This window comes from Podarcis cretensis (assembly GCF_951804945.1).
Source record: "Podarcis cretensis genome assembly, chromosome: 2".
NCBI lineage: Eukaryota > Metazoa > Chordata > Lepidosauria > Squamata > Lacertidae > Podarcis > Podarcis cretensis.
Genome location: NC_137171.1, coordinates 52457905 through 52477815, shown reverse-complemented (window position 1 = coordinate 52477815; position 19911 = coordinate 52457905). Strand labels below are relative to the sequence as shown.

The 19911-nt window shown below is 44.6% G+C and overlaps 1 protein-coding gene across 2 annotated transcripts; it reads right to left on the bottom strand.

Moving 5' to 3' along the window:
- Positions 1-7836: 7836 nt before the first annotated feature.
- LOC307209624 (uncharacterized protein) lies at positions 7837-18160 on the bottom strand. Of its 2 annotated transcripts, XM_079964919.1 has the most exons (3): positions 17738-18160; positions 10782-10842; positions 7837-8000 (listed from the first exon to the last, which is right to left on the bottom strand). In XM_079964919.1, the coding sequence occupies exons 1-3, from the start codon at positions 18063-18065 to the stop codon at positions 7997-7999; spliced, it is 393 nt and encodes a 130-aa protein (XP_079821045.1). In that variant the 5' UTR covers positions 18066-18160; the 3' UTR covers positions 7837-7996. The 2 variants fall into 2 exon arrangements, 1 of the variants encoding a protein (XP_079821045.1); XR_013835648.1 differs by lacking the exons at positions 7837-8000; positions 17738-18160 and adding an exon at positions 14757-14909 and having other exon boundaries at positions 9730-10842.
- Positions 18161-19911: the final 1751 nt, after the last annotated feature.

Here is a 19911-nt window from a genome sequence, read left to right as displayed (position 1 = left end):
TTCTCCCTGAAAAATGCTTTCTAAGAATCCACACTTCACCTGATTTATTCTTCCAGTGATGGCTCAGATATTTTAGCAATGAAATCATTTTTTCTCCAACGGTTGCAAAACTGATGCTTTTGTAAGAGGGACTGGGAACATGTCCCTAAAGGCACTGGCGGAGGAAGGGGGTGCGGTGTGCCCCGGGTGTCATCCCTGAGGGGGGTGACACCACCGCCCCGCCCCACTGGGATGCTTGCTGCTGCACCCCCGTGGGACGCTCGCCCCACCACTGGGTGCCGGAGCAGCTAGTTCCACCTCTGCCTAAAGGTGTTGTTTGACCACATCTTCCACCATCCCTGACCATCGGCCATGCTGGCTGGAGCTGACGGGAGGCAGATGCCAACAAGTCTTAGGTTCCCCCTCCTTGCTTTATAAAAATGTGATTTTCAGCATTAGCTGCATTGTCTGTTATCTGTAAAGAAACAAAAAATCCAGTTCACTTAACTTTCGAGCTACTAGAGAACAAGCCTCCCTTGCTAAAATTTGTTCATTCGCCTCCTGCTGTAAAGGCACTGGACTGTTATTTCAGGCTGGACTATTATAATTCTCTTCTTTCTTATGTGCATATTTTTCATTCTCTCTCCCCTCCAGTCTCAATTCTGTGGCTCATTTCACTTTTTTCTCATTCTACCCACATTGCTTTCTAATACTCCCTTCGTTAGCTTCCATTTCTTTACTGAATTGAATAATAAAGTCACTGCTCCACTCTTTGGCATCCTCTTTTCTAAGTATTCTTTTTTTCTTTATTTGACCTCTCATCATCTTCACTCTTGTTCTTGTCTTAGCTTGCCCTTTGGATTACTCCTCCTATTTCAGGTCTTTCTCTTATTGGCAGCCCTTCCCCATTTTTGTGGCACTCACCATCTCTGAAAACTCACATTTCTTCCTTCTTGCAGTGGTTAAAAACACGCATCTTCTTCTGGACTCTCCATCTCCTTCCTTTCCTTATGGTCTAGTCTTTTTTAGAAAGAGTTTCTCCTTCTTAACATAGATAATGTACAGTGCCTAGCTTTTGAGGTGCATTCGTCACTATTATCATCATTGCAAATTCTTAAACCACATCAAAACTGGAAATTAACTAACTCCACTGATAGTAGCTCACAACAATCAGTTCACATTATTATTATTATTATTATTAATAATAATAATAATATACCACATTTGCTTCAAGGAGCTAAAGGTGGTATACATGGTTCTTATCCTGACAAGAGCTCTGTGAGGTACATGAAGCTGAAAGACAGCGAGTGGCCTAAGGTCACCCAGTGCCCTTCATGACAAGAGTGGGGATTTCAACTGTGGTCTCCCAGGTCCTTGTCTGATGCACTAACCACAACACCACAGAACCACTAGCATATTAGTCTGGGTTCATACCACATCTCTGCCTGCCTGCAGTTGGGTTGTTTCCTAAGTGGACTTTCCAGAGAGGGTCTTTGGAAAGGCAGCCGTGCTGACTAAAGGGCGGCCCTCAAGGTTCATTTCAAAGACTTGCAACGACAACAACAGAAAGCATTAAAGCATTTGTTGCCGGGAGAATTCCTGATCCGTGTTCCTGGGGGGCTAATCATCACGTATCGTCTAAAATAAAACGCAATGGGGAGGCAGGCGTCCTCCCCGCACCCCGATGCACATCATCGTAGGCTCGGGTTAACTCTGCCCGCCTTATTTATCACGGAGTTTGGGGTGGGGAGATGAATACTCCTTGCGCGGCCGATGAGCTATTATTGTCTGCCATTTGGCTAGCGTCGCCTGCCTTTGACTGCGATAGAGTCCCTCCCTGCAACCTTATTAAGCGAACGGCTACAGACACAGCGGCGAGCTGTGCGCATGGTCTTAAAAGAATCTGATGGTGGCGAAGTGAGTTCGACTTCCCCCAAGAAAAGTCTCTCTCTCTCGGCCGCTCGCGGAGAAGCGCGCAGGTGAAGCTTCCTTCCGCTGGGCCGCAGCGCACGTGGCCGGTCCGGTCCGGCGCAGGACTCGCCCGTTCCCCAGCTCAGCCTCGGATGCTGCCCGAAGCGGCGTTGCGGCACTAAAGCGCGGGGAGGAGGCGGGGGAGGCGGGTGGGCGGAGAAGAGGCATCGTGCGGCCGGGCAGCGGCACGTCTCCGCCTCGCGATTGGCTAGAAGCGAGGGGTGTGTCGGCACAGGGGGCGGGGCCGGCAAAGAGAAAGGGGAAGAGGGGAGGGAGGGAAGCCCCAGAGCGGGGCGCGCACGTGCTTGCGCCATTGTACGAGGTGCCTTTGACAGGCAAGAGCGAGGGAGAGAGACCCCGCCGGTTCCTGGCCCCCTTCCGCCTTGGCAGGCGCACGTGCGGTACGTGCTCTGCCAAGCCGGTCGGCTCCCATTTGCGCCTGGTAGGGGGGAAGGGATGGCTGGGTTGCAGACAGTCTCCTTTTACAGGGGAGGAGCTGCTGCCCCCCCTCTCTCTACACTACACACACACACACGTACGTCGCTCTGTTGGGTGAACGAATGGCCTCCTTAAAAGAGGGGCGGGGCTGCAGTGTATGTCTGTGATGAAGGGTCTTACGATGAAAGGGGTGGGGGTTGGGAGCAACAGACGCCGCTGGGTGTGCAACTGCTGAAGCCTCAGCGGCAAAGATTGCGGCATTTAAGGGGCGGGTTTTCTCCCCCAGAAACGGCTTTTTCTGCACATTAAAAGTCAAGACTACCAACCTCCAGATTCGGTACTGAAAATCACTACTAGCACTGATTCGCAGTCCACCAATAAGTATGCACTGAAAACGTGGAAAGACGCACTCTGCAACCTTCAAAGAGGCAGTAAATGTGTTAAAATCTGTACTGCGTGAAGGGAGCGTGAGCATCTGCCCTCCAATGCACAACATGATTCCCCATCCCCTACCCCACAATGTATATCATTTAGCCAGAGAGGGATCGTTATCCACCTTTCTGATGCGAGTACAAAGGTGTGGTGAAAACGTTAATAAGAATGAATTGATCCCGGAAGTGAGCAAGTTATGTCTGTGTCAGTGTCAGCGTCTGTTAAGATGCTGTGCTGCTTCCTCCCTGCCTCCGCATCTGTCTTTTACAATTGTTCATTGTAAAGGGGAAAGAGTCCCTATTTGGGAGGTTCTTTTAATCTGCAGGGTAAAAAGATTAGATGGCTAATCAAATGAGGCAGAAGCATCTCAATTGAGAGGGGCTTATGTTCCCACAGCTATAAATAATAAACTCTACTGAAAAGTGGTTGGCAATCATCAAAAAGTATACTAATACAAACACTGCATGCAAGAAATCAGCAAATGCAAACTAGCAGCATTGCAAAACCTTATTGCTTTTCATTCCAGGTGCTTCCCTGCTGGTTAAAATTACCCTGGTCCAGGTGCTGGATACAGTCAATAAATTTTTGAAACCCTCCTCCCAAGAATAAGAATAATTTCAAGAGATTGTTACTCTTCAGCATATTCACTGCTAACACAGATGCATACATCATGCCAGTTTCAAAGTTGTATTAATGTTTGAATTAAAGGGACCCCTGACTCTGGGGTTGAGGCGCTCATCTCATTTTATTGGCCAAGGGATCCGGCATACAGCCGGCATACAGCTTCCGGGTCCTGTGGCCAGTATGACCAAGCCGCTTCTGGCGAACCAGAGCAGCACACGGAAACGCCATTTACCTTCCCGCTGGAGCAGTACCTATTTATCTACTTGCACTTTGACGTGCTTTCAAACTGCTAGGTTGGCAGGAGCAGGGACCGAGCAACGGGAGCTCACCCCGTCGCGGGGATTCGAACTGCCTACCTTCTGATCAGCAAGTCCTAGGCTCTGTGGTTTAACCCACAGCGCCACCCGCATCCCATGTTTGAATTGTACCTGCCTACAAAAGCCAGAAAGAGAACCTGGAGATGGTTAGGAAATCTTTGCAGCCAGCCACACACTGAAACACTGGTGATTGCAGACTGAGAACTGTGGTACTGGCTGCACTGGTCAAAGTGGGCGGGGGTGTGACAGATGCTCAATATTTATTAATTAGCATATTCCCCACCCCTTGCTTATCCTCAGTGATTTATGTGCACCTGCGAAAGGTGATCCTTACTTTTTTTCTCCTCTCCTTTTTTCCAACATGGATGGATGTACACTCCAGGGAAGGAAATGGGTGAGAAAACATGGTCTGAAAATAGGAAGGGGGAAAGGTAGTTTATAGAATGAGTCTGGTATGGTGCACTTGTGTGGTTCCTCGCTGTGTGTGCATCACAAGGAATTTCCAGCAGGTGCCGCCATGACACATAACCGCATTCTACACGGCACTCTCTAGAGCAGGAGTTGTCAACCCAGTCCCTACCACCCACTAGTGGGCATTTCAGGATTCTAGGTGGGCAGTAGGGGGTTCTAGGGCACAAGCGGAATCCTCCTTCCATCGAGCACTGGTGGGCGGTAAGGAAAAAATTTACATCAAGAAAAATGCATTAGTGGGTGGTAGGTATAAAAAGGTTGACTACCCCTGCTCTAGAGGACCACAGCTCAGGGGTACAGCCCATGCTTTGCAGGTTTCCAGGTTCAATCCCGGCATCTTCAGATAGGGCATCGAAAGACTGCTGTCTAAAACCCTGAAAAGCTACTGCTCCTCATTGTAGACAGTACTGAACTGGATGGACCAAATGGTGTGACTCAGAAGTATATGGCAGCTTCCTTTGTTCTTAACAGGAGTTCCATGTTTTCCCAATGTCAAGATGCTGAGTCTGTATGCTGAGAAAATGTGGTGGCCCTACCACAGATGCACTACCTTCAGGAACGACGTCTGGAGTAAATAAGTGATCCTTACATATTCATTGTGCTACATTTCATCTGGAAAAAGAGATGTCACATACCAAATATTTTAAAACTATTGCTCTGTCTTGCTTTTCCATTGATAAACTGTTAACAACTTGTCTGCAACTGATAAATCCGTCACTACTGGGTCATATGAATTTTTAATCTTTATCTGATTTCTGTAGCAAATGAAAGGGAAAAGTGTCCTGTAGAATTCCCATACCTACCCAGGTACCCATACAACCCAAGCACCACTGATTTCACTGGAAGAAGTTAAGCATGTACAGTACATATGTTTAAAGCTCCCACTAATATTACTTACATTTAAAAGGCTGGATTGTGATGTCTATTCTTTTCTATATAAAAATAATAAATGCACAGTCCAACCGGATATATCTGACTCTGCTGCCTCCTAAAAATTACTATTACAACTTCCATACATTTTTGCTAATTTGAGTAGGAAATCATTTTAAAATACCCTGTAAATCAATACAATTTTCCAGAGGTGTTCCAAGATTTAATCTCTCTCCTAGTGAGCTAGCATTTTATCCCAGAGAATCAAGCTGTGCTCTTTCAGCTACTATTGGATCAGATAATAATATAATAATATTCCTGTAGCCCACTGCAGGAATCCATGACAGCTGTGGAAGTTAGACTCTCTCCCTCCCTCCCTAAAGAGATGTTTGGCTCAAATGGAGGGGCTGAGAGTTCCATTCTCCGGGTTGCCAACATTCTGTGCACTGTGAATAGGGTCAAATGCATGGACATAGCCAGGATTTTTGTTGGGGGGGGCAGGATTTTTGTTGGGGGGGCAGAACCAGTGTGATTAGTCAGTTAAGTTAAATATTTCTATTGTTTTACTAGACCTAGGGGGGAAGCTGCCCCCTGCTGCCACCCCCATGGTCAAATGGGAACTTTGGTAGGCAAAGCAATGGAAATGCTGAGCTTATCCACTCTTACCTTCTGCCCCACTCTTTCCAGGCACAGGTCCATAATTTAAAGCTCCATGTCTGAGCATTGCCCTGAGCGTACCCTGTGAAAACCCACTCTTTAGCACTCAGGCGGAGCAAAGGTCAAGTCAGGGTTTCCACAGATAGCTGTTTGCTCAGACTGAGCTTTAAACAGAGGGATTCCGTGGAGCAAAAAAAGAAAAGGTGCTCAGACACAGAGCGTTAATGCATGGACTGTGTCTGGTAACAGCGGAGGAAAGGGGAATGTGGATAAGCTTCACTGATCTGCAAACCAGGCTGCAGGCTGGATGCTTGAGAAATATCCCCCTTTGCAGCCATCCCTTCGGTATATAGTAGGAGAGATCCAAGTAAGGAAAGAAAATTCTGCATGAAGATCACCCATCCTTTCTCCTGGGGCTTTTCCCCTTGCGTGTAATGGATGCTGCATGCTGGTGATCAAAAATGATTGGGTCCGAGTCAAAAGCGGGCATTCTGGAAAAACCAAAAGTATGTTAACGGGGCATGATCTTTTCTCTATCTCGCTGCCACCCTCTCTTCACTTTCTATCTTTGGGCTCATCCACATTCCCATTTGTACCATGATTTCTAGGCACAGATCCCAGAGGTTTATTTTTTGTCCCACCACTTTCCCCAGGAAAACCTGCTATTTACTGCTGAATTGGAACAAATGTCAGCTGGGTTTTCTGCAGATTGATGTTTGTTCCAATTCAGCAGTAAATGGTGGGTTTTCCTGGAGAAAGCTGTGGAACAAAAGAAAAACTTCTCAGACCCGTGCCTAGAAATCATGGAAATGGAAATAGAAATCTGGGAGACCAGGGTTCGAATCCCCACTCAGCCATGAAGTTCACTGGGTGACCCTGGGCCAGTCACCATCTCTTAGCCTGACCTACCTCACAGGGTTGTTGTGAGAATGAAATGGGAAGGAGGAGAACCATCTACACCACCCTGAGCTCCTTGTACATAAATGTAATAAATAAATAAATAATGGGACAAAGGGAAGTGTAAACTTCATGAGACTTTCTGGATCTGCACTTCAAAACTTTTTAAAGTCTTAGGTTATACAATGTAGCTGAACTGTGTCTGCTTGCAGACAATAGTGCAGCTTTCTTTATTCCCTTTTTCTCTTTGTATCATTGAACACTGTATTTAAACATTCACACACATGGATATAGTGTGTGAGTTATGTATGTGTGTGTATGTGTGTGTGTGTGTGCACGCGCACACACGCACACACTTATACAAGTATGTGACTCTATTTTAAATGCACAAGGCCAATTGAAGTTATTTTCTCATTGACAGCAAAGGCACAAAACATATTTTTATAGGAAAATAAATAATGCCATAACTGTTCTTAGTTGTTGTCAAGGCCCACTGTAATTCAAGCCTCTGGTTTCAGCTGTCACCGACCAACTGAACTCTTGGGGTTTGTTGTTTCAGTGGTACCCTCAACAGAATTATAGCTTATTTGTCAGCCCTGAGGCATGTATGATATTCAACGCCAAACCAGTTCAAATGGTCCTTCGGTTCTGCCACAACATTCCACACACTGTCCAAGGATTACCTATCTGTACGCAGAATGTGTTTTCATTGACATTAAATCCTTCCAAAAGCTAGCAGGCAAATTTCTTCCCTCGTAGTGCTCTTGTCATACCAGGATGTTAGCCGTAACCCAGCACACCTTTTCAGAAACACTCAACAAGAAGAAATTGCAGAAAATAAGTAAACAGAACTGTGCAGCAAGGGAGACCCACATTTTGATATGAACATCTAATTCCCTTGCCTGTTGAGAGAGAGTGAGCATGAAGATAAACACAAGAAGAGCTCTGCTGGATCAGGCCAAATACTTGTCAAGTCCAGCCTCCTGTTCTCTAGCCAGATGCCTGTGGAAAGTCGGCAAGCAAGCTGTGAGCGCAACAGCGCCCTACCCACTTGTGATTCCCAGCAACTGGCATTTGGAGGCAAACAGCACCCAAAAAGTGGAGGTAGAGCACAGCCATTGTGGCAAGTAGCCATTAATAGCTTTATCCCCCATGGATTTGCCTCATCTTTTATAGTGGGAGCAAATCCTATACTATGTACTGTGTGCAGGAGGGTTTTCTTTTGTTTTCTTCCAACATGCAGCATCGGTGGATGACCCCACATTCTGTTATTATGAGAGGAGGAAAACTCCCAATCCACTTTCTTTTTCTGCTGACTTTCCTGCCTTCGCCCCTCCCTATCACCTGCCATGATTTGGAAGAATAAGTAGAGAGTTATTTTACAAGATATTTTAATAGAAGGATTCTAAAAACATATAGAGACCCTAAGCAAGTAAAAAAGGCTTTCCATTGCAGAATTTCACACCTGAAATTCTGGAGGGCTCTGGGGAGGAAATGTTCGTACCCAGAGTTACATCTTTGTATGCTGTTTACAAGGCAACAAAGTTATTTTGGTTGACATATACCGTAAGTATTCCCCGCCCCCCATGATAATCATTGATGACTAACATATCTGCTTTGGGCTTGGGCTTGGGTGCTTATCTGGGTTGGTAAGAAAACCCAGTAGAATTACTGGAGAATGGGCCCGATAGCAGCCAACTGCAATTAGGTTTCAAAGGGAAACTTTGATGAAGGGACATAATTTTGCAGGTCCCCCATTTTTGTGCATATAATTGTTTTTCTCTGATTTCCCAGACTCACTTAGGTCTTGGGGATCTGCCAAGCGCAAGTAGAAATGAACCAACAGCAAAAAAAAGAAGAAGTTCCAATTAAAATAAGCCAACCATTAAAATATCACGGCCTAGAGTGCTCCTGTTCACTGTTCCTTCCATCCATGCACTTTTCAGGGATATTCCATTCTGTTCCATTCCTCCCACAAGTTTTCCATTTCTCTCTCCCCCTTCCAACAGGCAACAAGCATACTCTATTCTCATTGAACTAGTTTCAAAGTTAGGGGTGGGAACTTAGAAGAGGTTTTTCCTGAATATATTTTTTTTGTAATCCTGTACAAATCTTCAGGTTCTCTCCCCTCCCCCAAGCCTGCTGACATCTCCCTCCTATGTGTGGGTAATACCATTTGGGCTGCATAAATAAGCCTTAGTAGTCATAGCCTGAACAGAGATTGGAAATAGAGAGAATGATGACGGGAAAACAGCCTAACAAAGGGAATGAAGTGATTTCTGGCTAGACTGGGAAAAGCCCATGGGAATGTTGTAGAGGGAGCATTATGCAACTAGTAAAGAGAAGGACCAGATGGGGCTTAGGAGTTCTTTACCATCTATGACCTCAATAATGTTTTAACTGGCTGTTTGCTAAGGATCGGTTCCAACAACCAGCATGGCTCCTGCCTAAGTCTCACCAAAATAAAGAAGGCCGCATTAAAATAAAATAGTTTGTGCCTGATGTCAGCAGTATAATGGTTTACATTGTTAGCAGCGCAGTGCACTGAGCAAACTGCATATCTTACAGGCCGATCCTATGAGCCACTGACACACAGTATGATCCGTTCCCATATTAACACTGGAACAAGTCTTTGGACAGAAGCAGAAACTACTACAGTACTTCGTGTCAATAGTGTCAGTTTATTTGTGGAAACTATGCTTTGATCTCTAACCACACAAAAGAAAAAGGTTTTACAAAATATATGGAAACCAATGGCAGAGGAACAGGGGTGCAGAGGAAGCGGACTGCCCCTGTCACCACTATTCCAGTAGGGTGTCATCGCGGCATGCACCCCCGGGCGCCCCGTCCCCACAGGCGGCGTGTCACACCCCCAGAACGCGCACCATGCCCCTGTGGGCGGCACGCCACACCCTCGCGGGCAGCGTGCCATGCCCTAGGGATGCGCGCCACGCCCCCGGCTCACATCATCCCCCTGGGGGGCGCCAGCCATGCCCCCGCCTGCTCTCCACCCCCCGCCACTGATGGAAACCATCTATTCAAATATATTGTTGTGAGTTTCGGAGTGGTATGTCTGAGTCCCATCTAATTCCTGGATCCAGCAAGTATCCAATTGCTGGAACAGCCAGACAAGTTTCTTGATAATGGCTTTAGTGTGGCTCATTAAAGTAACAAAGGAAGTGGCTCTGTGCCAGAGCGCAAATGGGTGGGCCCCCTTCCATCAACTGGCTGGTAGTTACAAAGACAGAGGCCAGAGTCGAGGGATGTGAGCTGGAAGCTGGAAGCAGACTGGGCAGCTGGGAGACAGCTGTGCCTGATTTCTGTTGGAATCCAAGGCTGTGGCTATGGGAGAAGCAAGACTGTCTTGGGGTGTTAATGCTGTGAGCCCCTCCACTAAAGGCTCAGGTTGTATATATGGTATGTGTAAATAAGCCATATATCCTAAAGACACCACAGTCTCTGCTGTTCTTCGTTCTGAGGAAACCAAACTCTGGGTAAGCATCTGGAACCCCTGGAATCTTGCACTGCTCAGAGATTGGAGAGGTGTGAAACAATACTGATGCAGTGGCATATGCTATTTGCTAAACTGAGATCCCATTTCAGTGAGCAAAATTACAATTATATTTTGTGGGAGGCTTTGTGGGCAGGTGGTAAGGTATATACATAGAATAGCAGCCAGAACTACAGTACAATTCAGTTTAGATGAATGGCCTTAGATAAGCAGAAACAGCATCATTCCGGTTCAAACAACCTGGAAAATATCTAGATAATCATACATTTGAATTTGCTGCGATGCTATTTGAATGCAAGCAGTTGCACAGATGTACAGGTAGATAGCTAGAATTTCTATTTTAAAACGGTGAGACAGTAAGACTCTCTTGTATTAGCGAGTTCTATAACGTTAAATATAATTATGACACCCTGCGTGGAAATAGATAACCACTAACAAAATGGCATCTGCTTAAATACATATAGTATTGTGGATAGAACTGTATGGAGAGGCAATTAGCTGTAGCTTCTTGCTATATAATAAACTAAGCAGTGCCACACTCTGCAACTACTTGGAAACCCAGACAGCCGTGGAAATGGGTGGGGAGATTAATGGAATATCAGAACAGATCTTACCATGAATTGTTTAGCAATAGTGCAAGCTCAGCTTCCTCCCAATTTCCTCTGTGCTTTGCAACTGAAATGACAGACATGCATAACAGCAATTTGACATTGAGCCATCAGTCTTGTTCTCCCCACATGCTTCAAGCATTCTGTCCAGCTTTGATATTTTTTTAAGCACTACACTACACCAACATTTAAGCACATCATTCTGCATTTTAGTAATGGGCTGCATATAATTCAGTCATAATTTAAAAACTTCTGCATCTACTAAAAAAAGATAATCTTTTTTTTTAAAAAAAAGACAACCTTGAGTATCAGGTGTCATGTTAGAAAAAGCATTCTCTCTCATCCCAGGGGGATTGTCTTTTCTAAGCCAATGCCTACTGTAACACATATAGTCACTATTTACAGTGGTACCTTGGTTTAACAACAGCCCTGTTTATGAACTACAGAATGAACTTAATTCATTCTGGAGGTCCGTTCTTAACCTGAAACTGTTCTTAACCTGAAGCACCACTTTAGCTAATGGGGCCTCCCACTGCCGCCACACTGCCAAAACAATTTCTGTTCTCATCCTGAAGCAAAGTTCTTAACCCGAGGTATTATTTCTGGGTTAGCGGAATCTGTAACCTGAAGCGTCTGTGACCTGAAGTGTCTGTAACCCGAGGTAACACTATTCGGTTTACGAACTCCACAAAACCAGAAGTAGTGTCCTGGTTTGTGAACTTTACCTCAGTCCAAGACCGGAAGCCGAACGGTGGAAAGGCACCAGCGGCAGGAGGCCTCATTAGGGAAAGCGTGCCTCGGTTTAAGAACAATTTCGGTTTGAGAACGGACTTCCAGAACAGATTAAGTTCATAAACCAAGGTACCACTGTATATAAAAGGAAGCAATTTCTTTCAATTCATTGTTTCTCATATCCAAACCATCGAGATTTAATCAAGCAATGAACAAGTTCATTATTTAAAACTCATGTAACTAGTAAACAAGTATTCATTTTATTTTTTTAAGTGTAAAACTGCTCCAGGAATTGGGAGGGGGAGATCATCACAAGAGCCTCATGCACAGCCGGCTTCTGCTTCAGAGCTTGACCTTGGAGAGAAAATATATGCTTGGACTGAATAAAACTGGGGTCCTCACTGCTCTAAAAATGCCACATTTGTCTTCATCCTTGATTTCTCATGTGACAGATTCTATAGGCCTCTCCAGATGGGTACGGCTGCCATGCAGCAGATGTTTCCATGGCTATCATCTTCATATGGTCAGCAGTCATCTGTTTCCCTACTCGGTTGTTCCAAGGTGAATTTTTGTTTCTCAGCATATGCCAGACTCAACAGCTCATAATTTGCTAAAATGGTACCTTACATAATAGGATTCCCATGAGCAACTTCTTCTTTTTTGTCTATTGTGGATCTATTAGGGGTCTGTTTATGGTGCTGTCTTCCAGATGTTGTTGGACTCCAACTCCCATCAGATCCAGACAATATGGTCAATGGCCTGTGGTGATGGAAAGTGTAGTCTAGCAACATCTGTGGGACCACAGGTTCCACACCACTGATCAATTCATGCAAATACATTCTCCCCATGTCGTTACATCTAAGTCACCCTTCTCCAACCTGGTGCCCTTCAGATATTGTTAGACCACAACTCCTATCATTCCAGACCATTGGCCATGCTGGTTGGGCCTGATGGGAGCTGAGAGTTCAACAAAACCTGGAGGGCACTAACGTTGGGGAAGGCAGATCTAATTGCTATAGCCTGACCTCTAAAGGGCCAGCCTTTGTTGTCACTAAAAACTGGGACAAAAGTCTGCTGAATCTCCACATTGCTTCTGCATAGCTATGAATAATGAAATTGTTGGAAATGTCTTCATCTGGGCAGCCACATTTTGAAGACTCTCTTATGATAGACTATCCCCAGTTAGCAAAGAAAGCTGCAATTTTCCCCCAGCTAGGACAGCAGTTAGTGAAATCATGCCTGTTTATCATTATCTGTCTCATATTAGCTGTAATCGCATCACAGTTTTGTTTATATATACAAGTAATGCAAACCATGCATAGCCTAACTTTGACTCAAAAGATTAAAGTAGATACATAATTCTGGCAAATTGCTTGGAATTATGGTTTAACAGCATCTGGTTCAGATATTCTGCAGTAAATTGCTGGAACCAGTGCTGCCTGTGTCCGTACTTTTTCCCCTCCTCTCCTTTTATTTGAACCAAAAACACGTGTCTTCCATCCATTTTCCATGTAATCAGTTGTATAAAACTCACAAGCCTTTGAGAGAAGTAGGTGAAATCAAGATGCTATGGTGGACCGCCTTTAAAGCCTTCACAAAAACTAGGGTGTTCACAGCTAAGATTATCAAGAGATGGCTAATGATGCAGCAACTGGCATCATTTGGAAGACAACAAAATGTCATCTACATCTATCCCCCATCATCCTACACAACTTTGGAAGCTGTCAACTACAAAGTTGGATCGCTGGCCTGCCTTGCTCAGATCAGCTCTGCACTGAGAGGTAGCACAGCTCTGGCAATTTAGAAAGGGGTCTTTTCCAGCCCTGCCTGCAGAAGGCAGTGATTCAACCTCTGCATTCAAAATAGATGTTTTGCCACTGAGCTGTGGCCCTTCCCTGCAAATGTGCCAAAATCAGAGGTCAAGTATTATTTATTCATTTAATACCCACCAGAGGTGCCAACTTCCACCTCAGATTGAGGGGCCCTGGTGTGTGGTGCACATGTGTGATGTCATGTGCACAACACATGATGTGCATGCGTCATTACATCATTGGGAGGAGGCTGAGGGCAGAGCCCAAAGCAGTGAGGCTCAAAGGGCCAGTGGCTCCTCCTTCCTTGTACTCAGGAGGAGCCAGCCACTGAAGCTGTGCCATGCTCAGCTCCACGCTCAGCCTCCCCTGCCCCCTCAACATTGAGGGGGCTCAGTCCCCTCCCAACACATATTGAGGGGGGTGAAAACACCTTGGTCCCATAGAGTTGGCATGCCTGCTATAACCCGCTCTGCATTCCAGGGTGGGTTATAGCATTAAAACAATATATTAAAAACAATTTAATACAGCTTACAACTAAAAATAAGGGGGCTCCTAAAAACATTCACCTCAAGTGTCAAAAGCCAGAACAACAAGATGCATCTTCCAAAAGCTGTAGAATGAAGGTGAGAGAATGCCCTCTCCTGTGCCACTACGCATCAAGCCTCTGAATGCAGAGGAACTACCAGGAGGGCTCCCTATGCCCAACTCAGCAAAAAGGTATAAATAACTGCAGAAAGTTCAAGCATGTGAACAAACTCAAGGCAAGGCATGGCATGTGCTATGGAGAGAGGCAGAAAAATCCCCAGCATTATAACTAGTCAGTTTGACCGAGAAAGTAGGAAAAGTAGTCCCAAAAAAGAAAAGCCAACTCTTGCCAAAGGAGAAAGCTCTGACACAGCTAGAATGGCTTCAAAATATTACAGAGATGGGGGTGGGGGGAAAGGTAACTCCTTATGGTTTCTAGGCAAAGCCAAAACTCACAGATCATGCGCTGCCCCAGCAATATGCAGGATCTATACCTGCAGAAATTATGCATCATCGCAGGGTAGATGCGCAAGTTCCCACTTTAGACAATACACAGGAAGCGTACGAAGAGGAAGTGCTTCCTCCCATCTGCTTTCTGGGTAAGATCTAAAGTTTCCCTCACAAGTTCCCAGTTGACCAGCCTGGCAATAGCCTACTTCTCCTTCCTTTTCCAGGAGCAGCTGAGCAGTTGGCACAAGTCATAGCAGGAAACAGCTGGGGATAGTTGTGTGTGTGTGTGTGTGTGTGTGTGTGTGTGTTTGGTAAAAGAAGTAGCAGTAGCGCAATTCCATTGGAGCAGAGACGACAAAGCTGGAGGTAAATATATTTAAATTAGATACATGGATATTCAGGTCTTTGCACAGTGGCTACTTCTCTTTGACTTGCAGTTTTTGCGTTCACAGAGTGATGGTACCTGTGTGGAATTGATGGACACGAGATATGCTCCATTGCTTCATGCAAAAAGCAAACCCTTTGTTGAGTTGACATCTTAGTGGAGCCACAGGATGAGAAAATTAGTCATCTGCCACAGAATCAGTACTTCCACAAGGTAAAGCCATAACAAGATCTCATCCTGTCAAAGTGACCAATGAGGGTTTAGGACCAATATTCTGTGTTTTCATTGCTTAGATCAGCAGCCCATCAGAATCTTCAAATCCAGGATATGATTCATCTGCAAAACACACTAGGGGCGTCTCTAGATGATCTATTTATTGAGCATTCCTCCTGACTTATTTGCGCAAAGCTAATGTGGTGGCAAGACTATGTGCGGTCTTTAATGAGTATTTGTTCTCATTTGTTTGTGGGGCGGTTATATGACAAGGAGCATTCATTCTTAAGTTTCTTTCTGGGTGTTTACATGTCTTCCTGATAATCACACTTTTCAACACATGTCTCCATCACTTTCGAAACTGTTAAAAGTCTATTAAAAAAAAAGTAGATGTCTTGCACTAGGGCAACTAGCAAAAGTTTTGAACTTTTATCTGTTTTCTGCCTTTAATGGCAAAGAGTCTGCAATTTCAACAACCTAAGCAGAAAATGGGCTAACTCATAACTATTACCCAGGCTATTGTCTAAGGTATAAAGGGGGTATCCTGTAAACACAGGTGATGGTTGCTTTGCTGTTGTCCTACAGGACTGCTGTTTTAAAAATGGTGCAATTTGAGCATTTTGTTCTGCCCATACCTCTCTTTGTATCAAGCGCAGTAGTCACATGCCCAGTTCACGTCCCACATAAAAAGCAAATGATTACATGAGTAAATACCAGTTTTTAAAATATCACAGTGCGGCTGTTCTAAATATAAAAAGTTAGGCAGGATTTCTGACACCTATAAATCTTTCAAACAGTTCATATTTTATCAACCAAATAGGCCTTTCTTATAAAATCAGAAAATAACTCCTCACCAAGATGATTTTTCAAATACTTGACCTTTTCATAAAACAACCAGAGGGGAAAAAAGGTGTTTGAGCCATTTAAAATATCATTCCTACTGCTATTTCTTCCATAGCATTAGTTTTATTTTCTTCATTTTATAGTCACCTAAAAATAAAGTTTTCCTCCCATTTATTGTAATGGTTTTGAATTTCAAATACTTTTTAAAAAAAATTAGGTCAAAGAGGGTTGCTGATTCAGTTTCTTGTCCACCTGATTCAGTTTGTTGAAGTAACACACATTACCATCTAAAGACAAGCACCCTCCTCCCATTTTAATGGTCTAAAATTAACTGAGAGCACCACTGCTTGTATCATCCCCAGAGAGCCATTTATTCTACAAAGCTTCAAAGGGGAGTTTTGGAAATCTGCTATGCCTCACAGGTACTTTCTGTCCTTCTTTTCCAAGTAGTGTCAAAATGTTCACAGTTCTATATGCATATTCCTGAAGATCTGCCAAAAATGACCCAGATTTAAACTATAAGGAGCTGAAATTCTGTAGGAGACCAATTTCACACAAGAAGAGCCCTGCTAGATCAGACCAACGGCTTATTTATGCCCTTAATATAATTGTAGGCCTCCTTTCCTCCAAGGAGCTCAAGGCGACATACAAGAACCCTATGAGGTAGGTTAGGCTGAGAGATTGTGACATGCCTAAGTTTGCCTGGTAAATTTTAGATCCTAGTCCAACGCTCTAACCAATATGCTACACTGGATCCAGCATCCCACAGTGGCCAATCAGATACCTCCCGGAAACTCAGAGGCAGATCATAGGAGCAGTAGGCCTTGGCTTCTGTTGCTCCCCAGTGACTGGTATTCAGAAGCATAGTACCTGTGATCCTAGGTGAAATCTAGACACATATAAAAAACGCTGCAAAAATGATTTTTAAAAAAACGTTTTGAAAAAGATATTGCATTTGCCATAACTCACTATTGCCATCTAGTGTTGCATTTGTATAATGCACTTTACAACACACTTAAAACGTTTTATTTGAGGCTGTATAGCTGAGTCCCTAGTAGTATGCAGCCATCATGACTGCAAACCATTGGTAGGTTTGTTCTCCATGAATTTGTCACAGCTTCTTTAAAGTGATCTAAACTGGTGGCTGCCATCACATTTTGCAGTTTTTGTTGTGAAAGCTGTGGAATAAGTAAACTATGGGGAAATCTGCATCTATAGCTGGGTTAGAATTCAGAAGTACTTGAGGCCTATTACAAGAGATGGAAGTTAAAGGGCCGGATTCAACAAACCCAGTGGGCTAGCAGAAGCTAGCGCAGTGGGGCTCCCCCCCCCCCCCCGCGCGCACCCGTTTTCCTTATGTATATGTACTCCTGTGCCTTCCCCCAAATCTGCTCTGGGGAGGGTAATGAGAACCCCGCAAAACGGGGCATGGGTAGGGTTATCATATGTCTGGAATTTCCTGGACATACCTGGAATAATGCAGTTGGAAGAAGTGTCTGGGAGGAAACCAGGAAAATCCAGACATATGGCAAGTCATGCCGGCAGTGTCATCTTTGCCGATTCCCCTTAAAAAAATAGCTGAAAAACAGCGATTTTTTCCCCTCAGTAACTTTACCTAAAAAAGCTCAACAACTACTCTTGGGGTGGGTCAGAACAGCGGTGCTGAATTCCTCCCAAAGAATTCTCTGAGGAATCAGAGCCCATGATGTGGTAGATTCACCACAGGAAGGCCCTAAGAACATATGAAGAGTCCAGCATCCTGTTCTCTCAGTGGCCAGCCAGATGCCTGTGGGAAGCATGCCAGCAAGCCATAGCATTCTTCCCACTTGAGATTCCCAGGTATTCATGAGTATACTGCCTCCAATACTGGAAGCAGTGGCCATGGACAGCCTTATCCTCCGTGGAGTTTTCTAATCCCCTTCTGAAGCTACCTGAGGGGGTGTCTAAACCTGCAAAGCTTAAAAGAGAAAGCATTCCTACTTCCCTTTTAAAACAGGACTTACTCATGCTAAATTCATTTCTGGAGCTGACTGCCTTGGTTGCCATGGTGAATGCTGAGGAATGGACAGGGGAGGATGACCTTGCTGATTCTCCTGGATCTCTTGGTGCTGTTTTCGTGGTGCCTCTAGGCCTTCCTGAAAAGTATGTTCCCAAAGGTGGTCTGGGGAATTTCCGTTCTACTCCGTGGCCTTGGGCTTGCAGGATGCTACAGGAGTCCGTCACCAGCATGTCCCCTGCTCTCTTTAACATCTCCATGAATCTGCTGGGGAAGGAAGGGTTTCTGGAGCTTGGAAGCACAGTGGCATCAATATGCAGGTGACGCCCAGTCATGCTCACAAAGATCAGAAGACCCAGCCTTGCATAAAATGGTAATAATGCTGCGGTTATTTTTTTAATACTTCCTAATAGCTCTAGCAATGCTATCAGCAGAGGTCAGACTGCTGCTTTTTCGGGTCATTTGTTTGGTTTGACCCACTCAAGCACAACTGCTAAATCCATTTCCTTGCCAGAGAAACACTCTTGACAAGCAATCTCAGGCAGTCTGAAGTGAGACGGAAGAGGCGTCAGACACGCACCCTTCTAAATTAGACTTCGTCAACCTGCTGCCCTCCAGATGTTTCGGGTGGCGACACCTATCAGCCTCAGCCAGCATCCCAGTGATGTGAGCTGCAGTCCCAAAACATCTGGAGGGCGGCAGGTTAGTGAAGGCTGCTCTAAATGGTATCCCTCACTAACCTCCAGGCTTGTGCATTTATGCATTAGTTCCGCGCACAATAATTCCTCAAGTAGCAATTAAACCTGGCTCCCTCCTGCTTCTTTCCAACAGCTCTGAACACTGGGAAACTAACCCAGATCCCCTAAAAGGCAAAAGACAGTCCAGACAAAAGGAAGAGGGCATAAAGTATGCTTTGGCTTTGATATCTGAACTATCTGGTCCCTACGGCTGGAACATCTACACTGGTGTCCAAGCACAAAAGCACCCTGGGGAACACAAACTAGCTAGGACATCATGCTCTACTGTGGAATATTTTCAGCACTTATTTAGCACCAGACATGTAAAGTCTCTGAGACTAAAGGCATTTTGGGGGCTAAATAAAAGTAGGTCAGAAGTGTGAGTCTGGAGTACTCTGATGGGTGCAAAGCATGTCTCCGCCACAGATTTTCATGCTTGCCTTCTACTTTAGGCTGTATTCATTGGTTCACATATCTAGAAATGCTTGCCTACTGCTTCCAGTGCCTCCAGAATAAGAAGTGCATCATGCCCTGGCCCCTGGAGAATTCTGTGGGAAGAGATTCCGAGTAGTTTTGGGCTCGCTTGAGAACTGAAGTGAGATCCAATTCAAACATGCAAAAATAGCACATGGAGGAAGACATCCCTCCGGAAAGGCACTGCTTTAGAATGCAAAGGGGATTGTGTGTTTTAATGCACCAGTTATGTAAAACAAAAAACTCACTACATGTAGACAGGGAAAAACGCTAAACTTAAATTATTCTCTCTGCCATGTTAGCTTTCCACAAGCAGAGATGTTTGGTGGTGTTGTTTTTTAACAGGGCTGGACCTTTAGAGGCCCTAAGCACTTGAAAGATTTGGGTGCCCCCATATATATATATAAAATTCAAAATATAAACAATAATAAACGTAAAATATAATTTTATTTTTCAAAGGGAAACAAAATCTACAGTAAGATGAAAAATAATGTTTATTTTCGTATACTTCCACTTTATTTATACTTGAAAATAATTCCCCTACTTTTTGTAATGCAAAGTCTTTAATCAAATCCTGAAAACTAACCTTACGTAACACATCTGCTTCTATGCTTAGTAGAGATACAGCATCCAGCCTGCCTTGTTGCATAGTTGTTCTGTTGGGGTTTTAATATACTTCAGCTCAGAAAAGTAACGCTCAGCTAAGCAATTTCTGACCATGAATGTTAAGAATCTGGCAATGGAAAATTTCAGTGGTGCCCCCCTTCCCTTGATGCCCTAAGCAAATGCTTATTTTGCTTAATGGTTCAGCCAACCCTGGGTTTTTTTAACATGGGGAAACCTGCAGCCTGTAGTGATTCAATCGTAGGGGGATACCATCAATATGCTTGTTCTGCACATTTAAAATAGCCCAAAATCATCCACAGCTTCTTGACAGAAACTGTCAGTCAAGGCCTGTTTTACTAACAGA

What these genes read in the sequence shown, in the direction of transcription:
- LOC307209624 (XM_079964919.1), bottom strand. Translation starts at nt 18,065, where the DNA reads ATGACTGGGCGTCACCTGCATATTGATGCCACTGTGCTTCCAAGCTCC. An exon ending in CAGAAATGAATTTAGCATGA is followed by an intron (nt 10,843 to 17,737) that starts GTAAGTCCTGTT and finishes CTGTCATTTCAG; the next exon opens with TTGCAAAGCACAGAGGAAAT.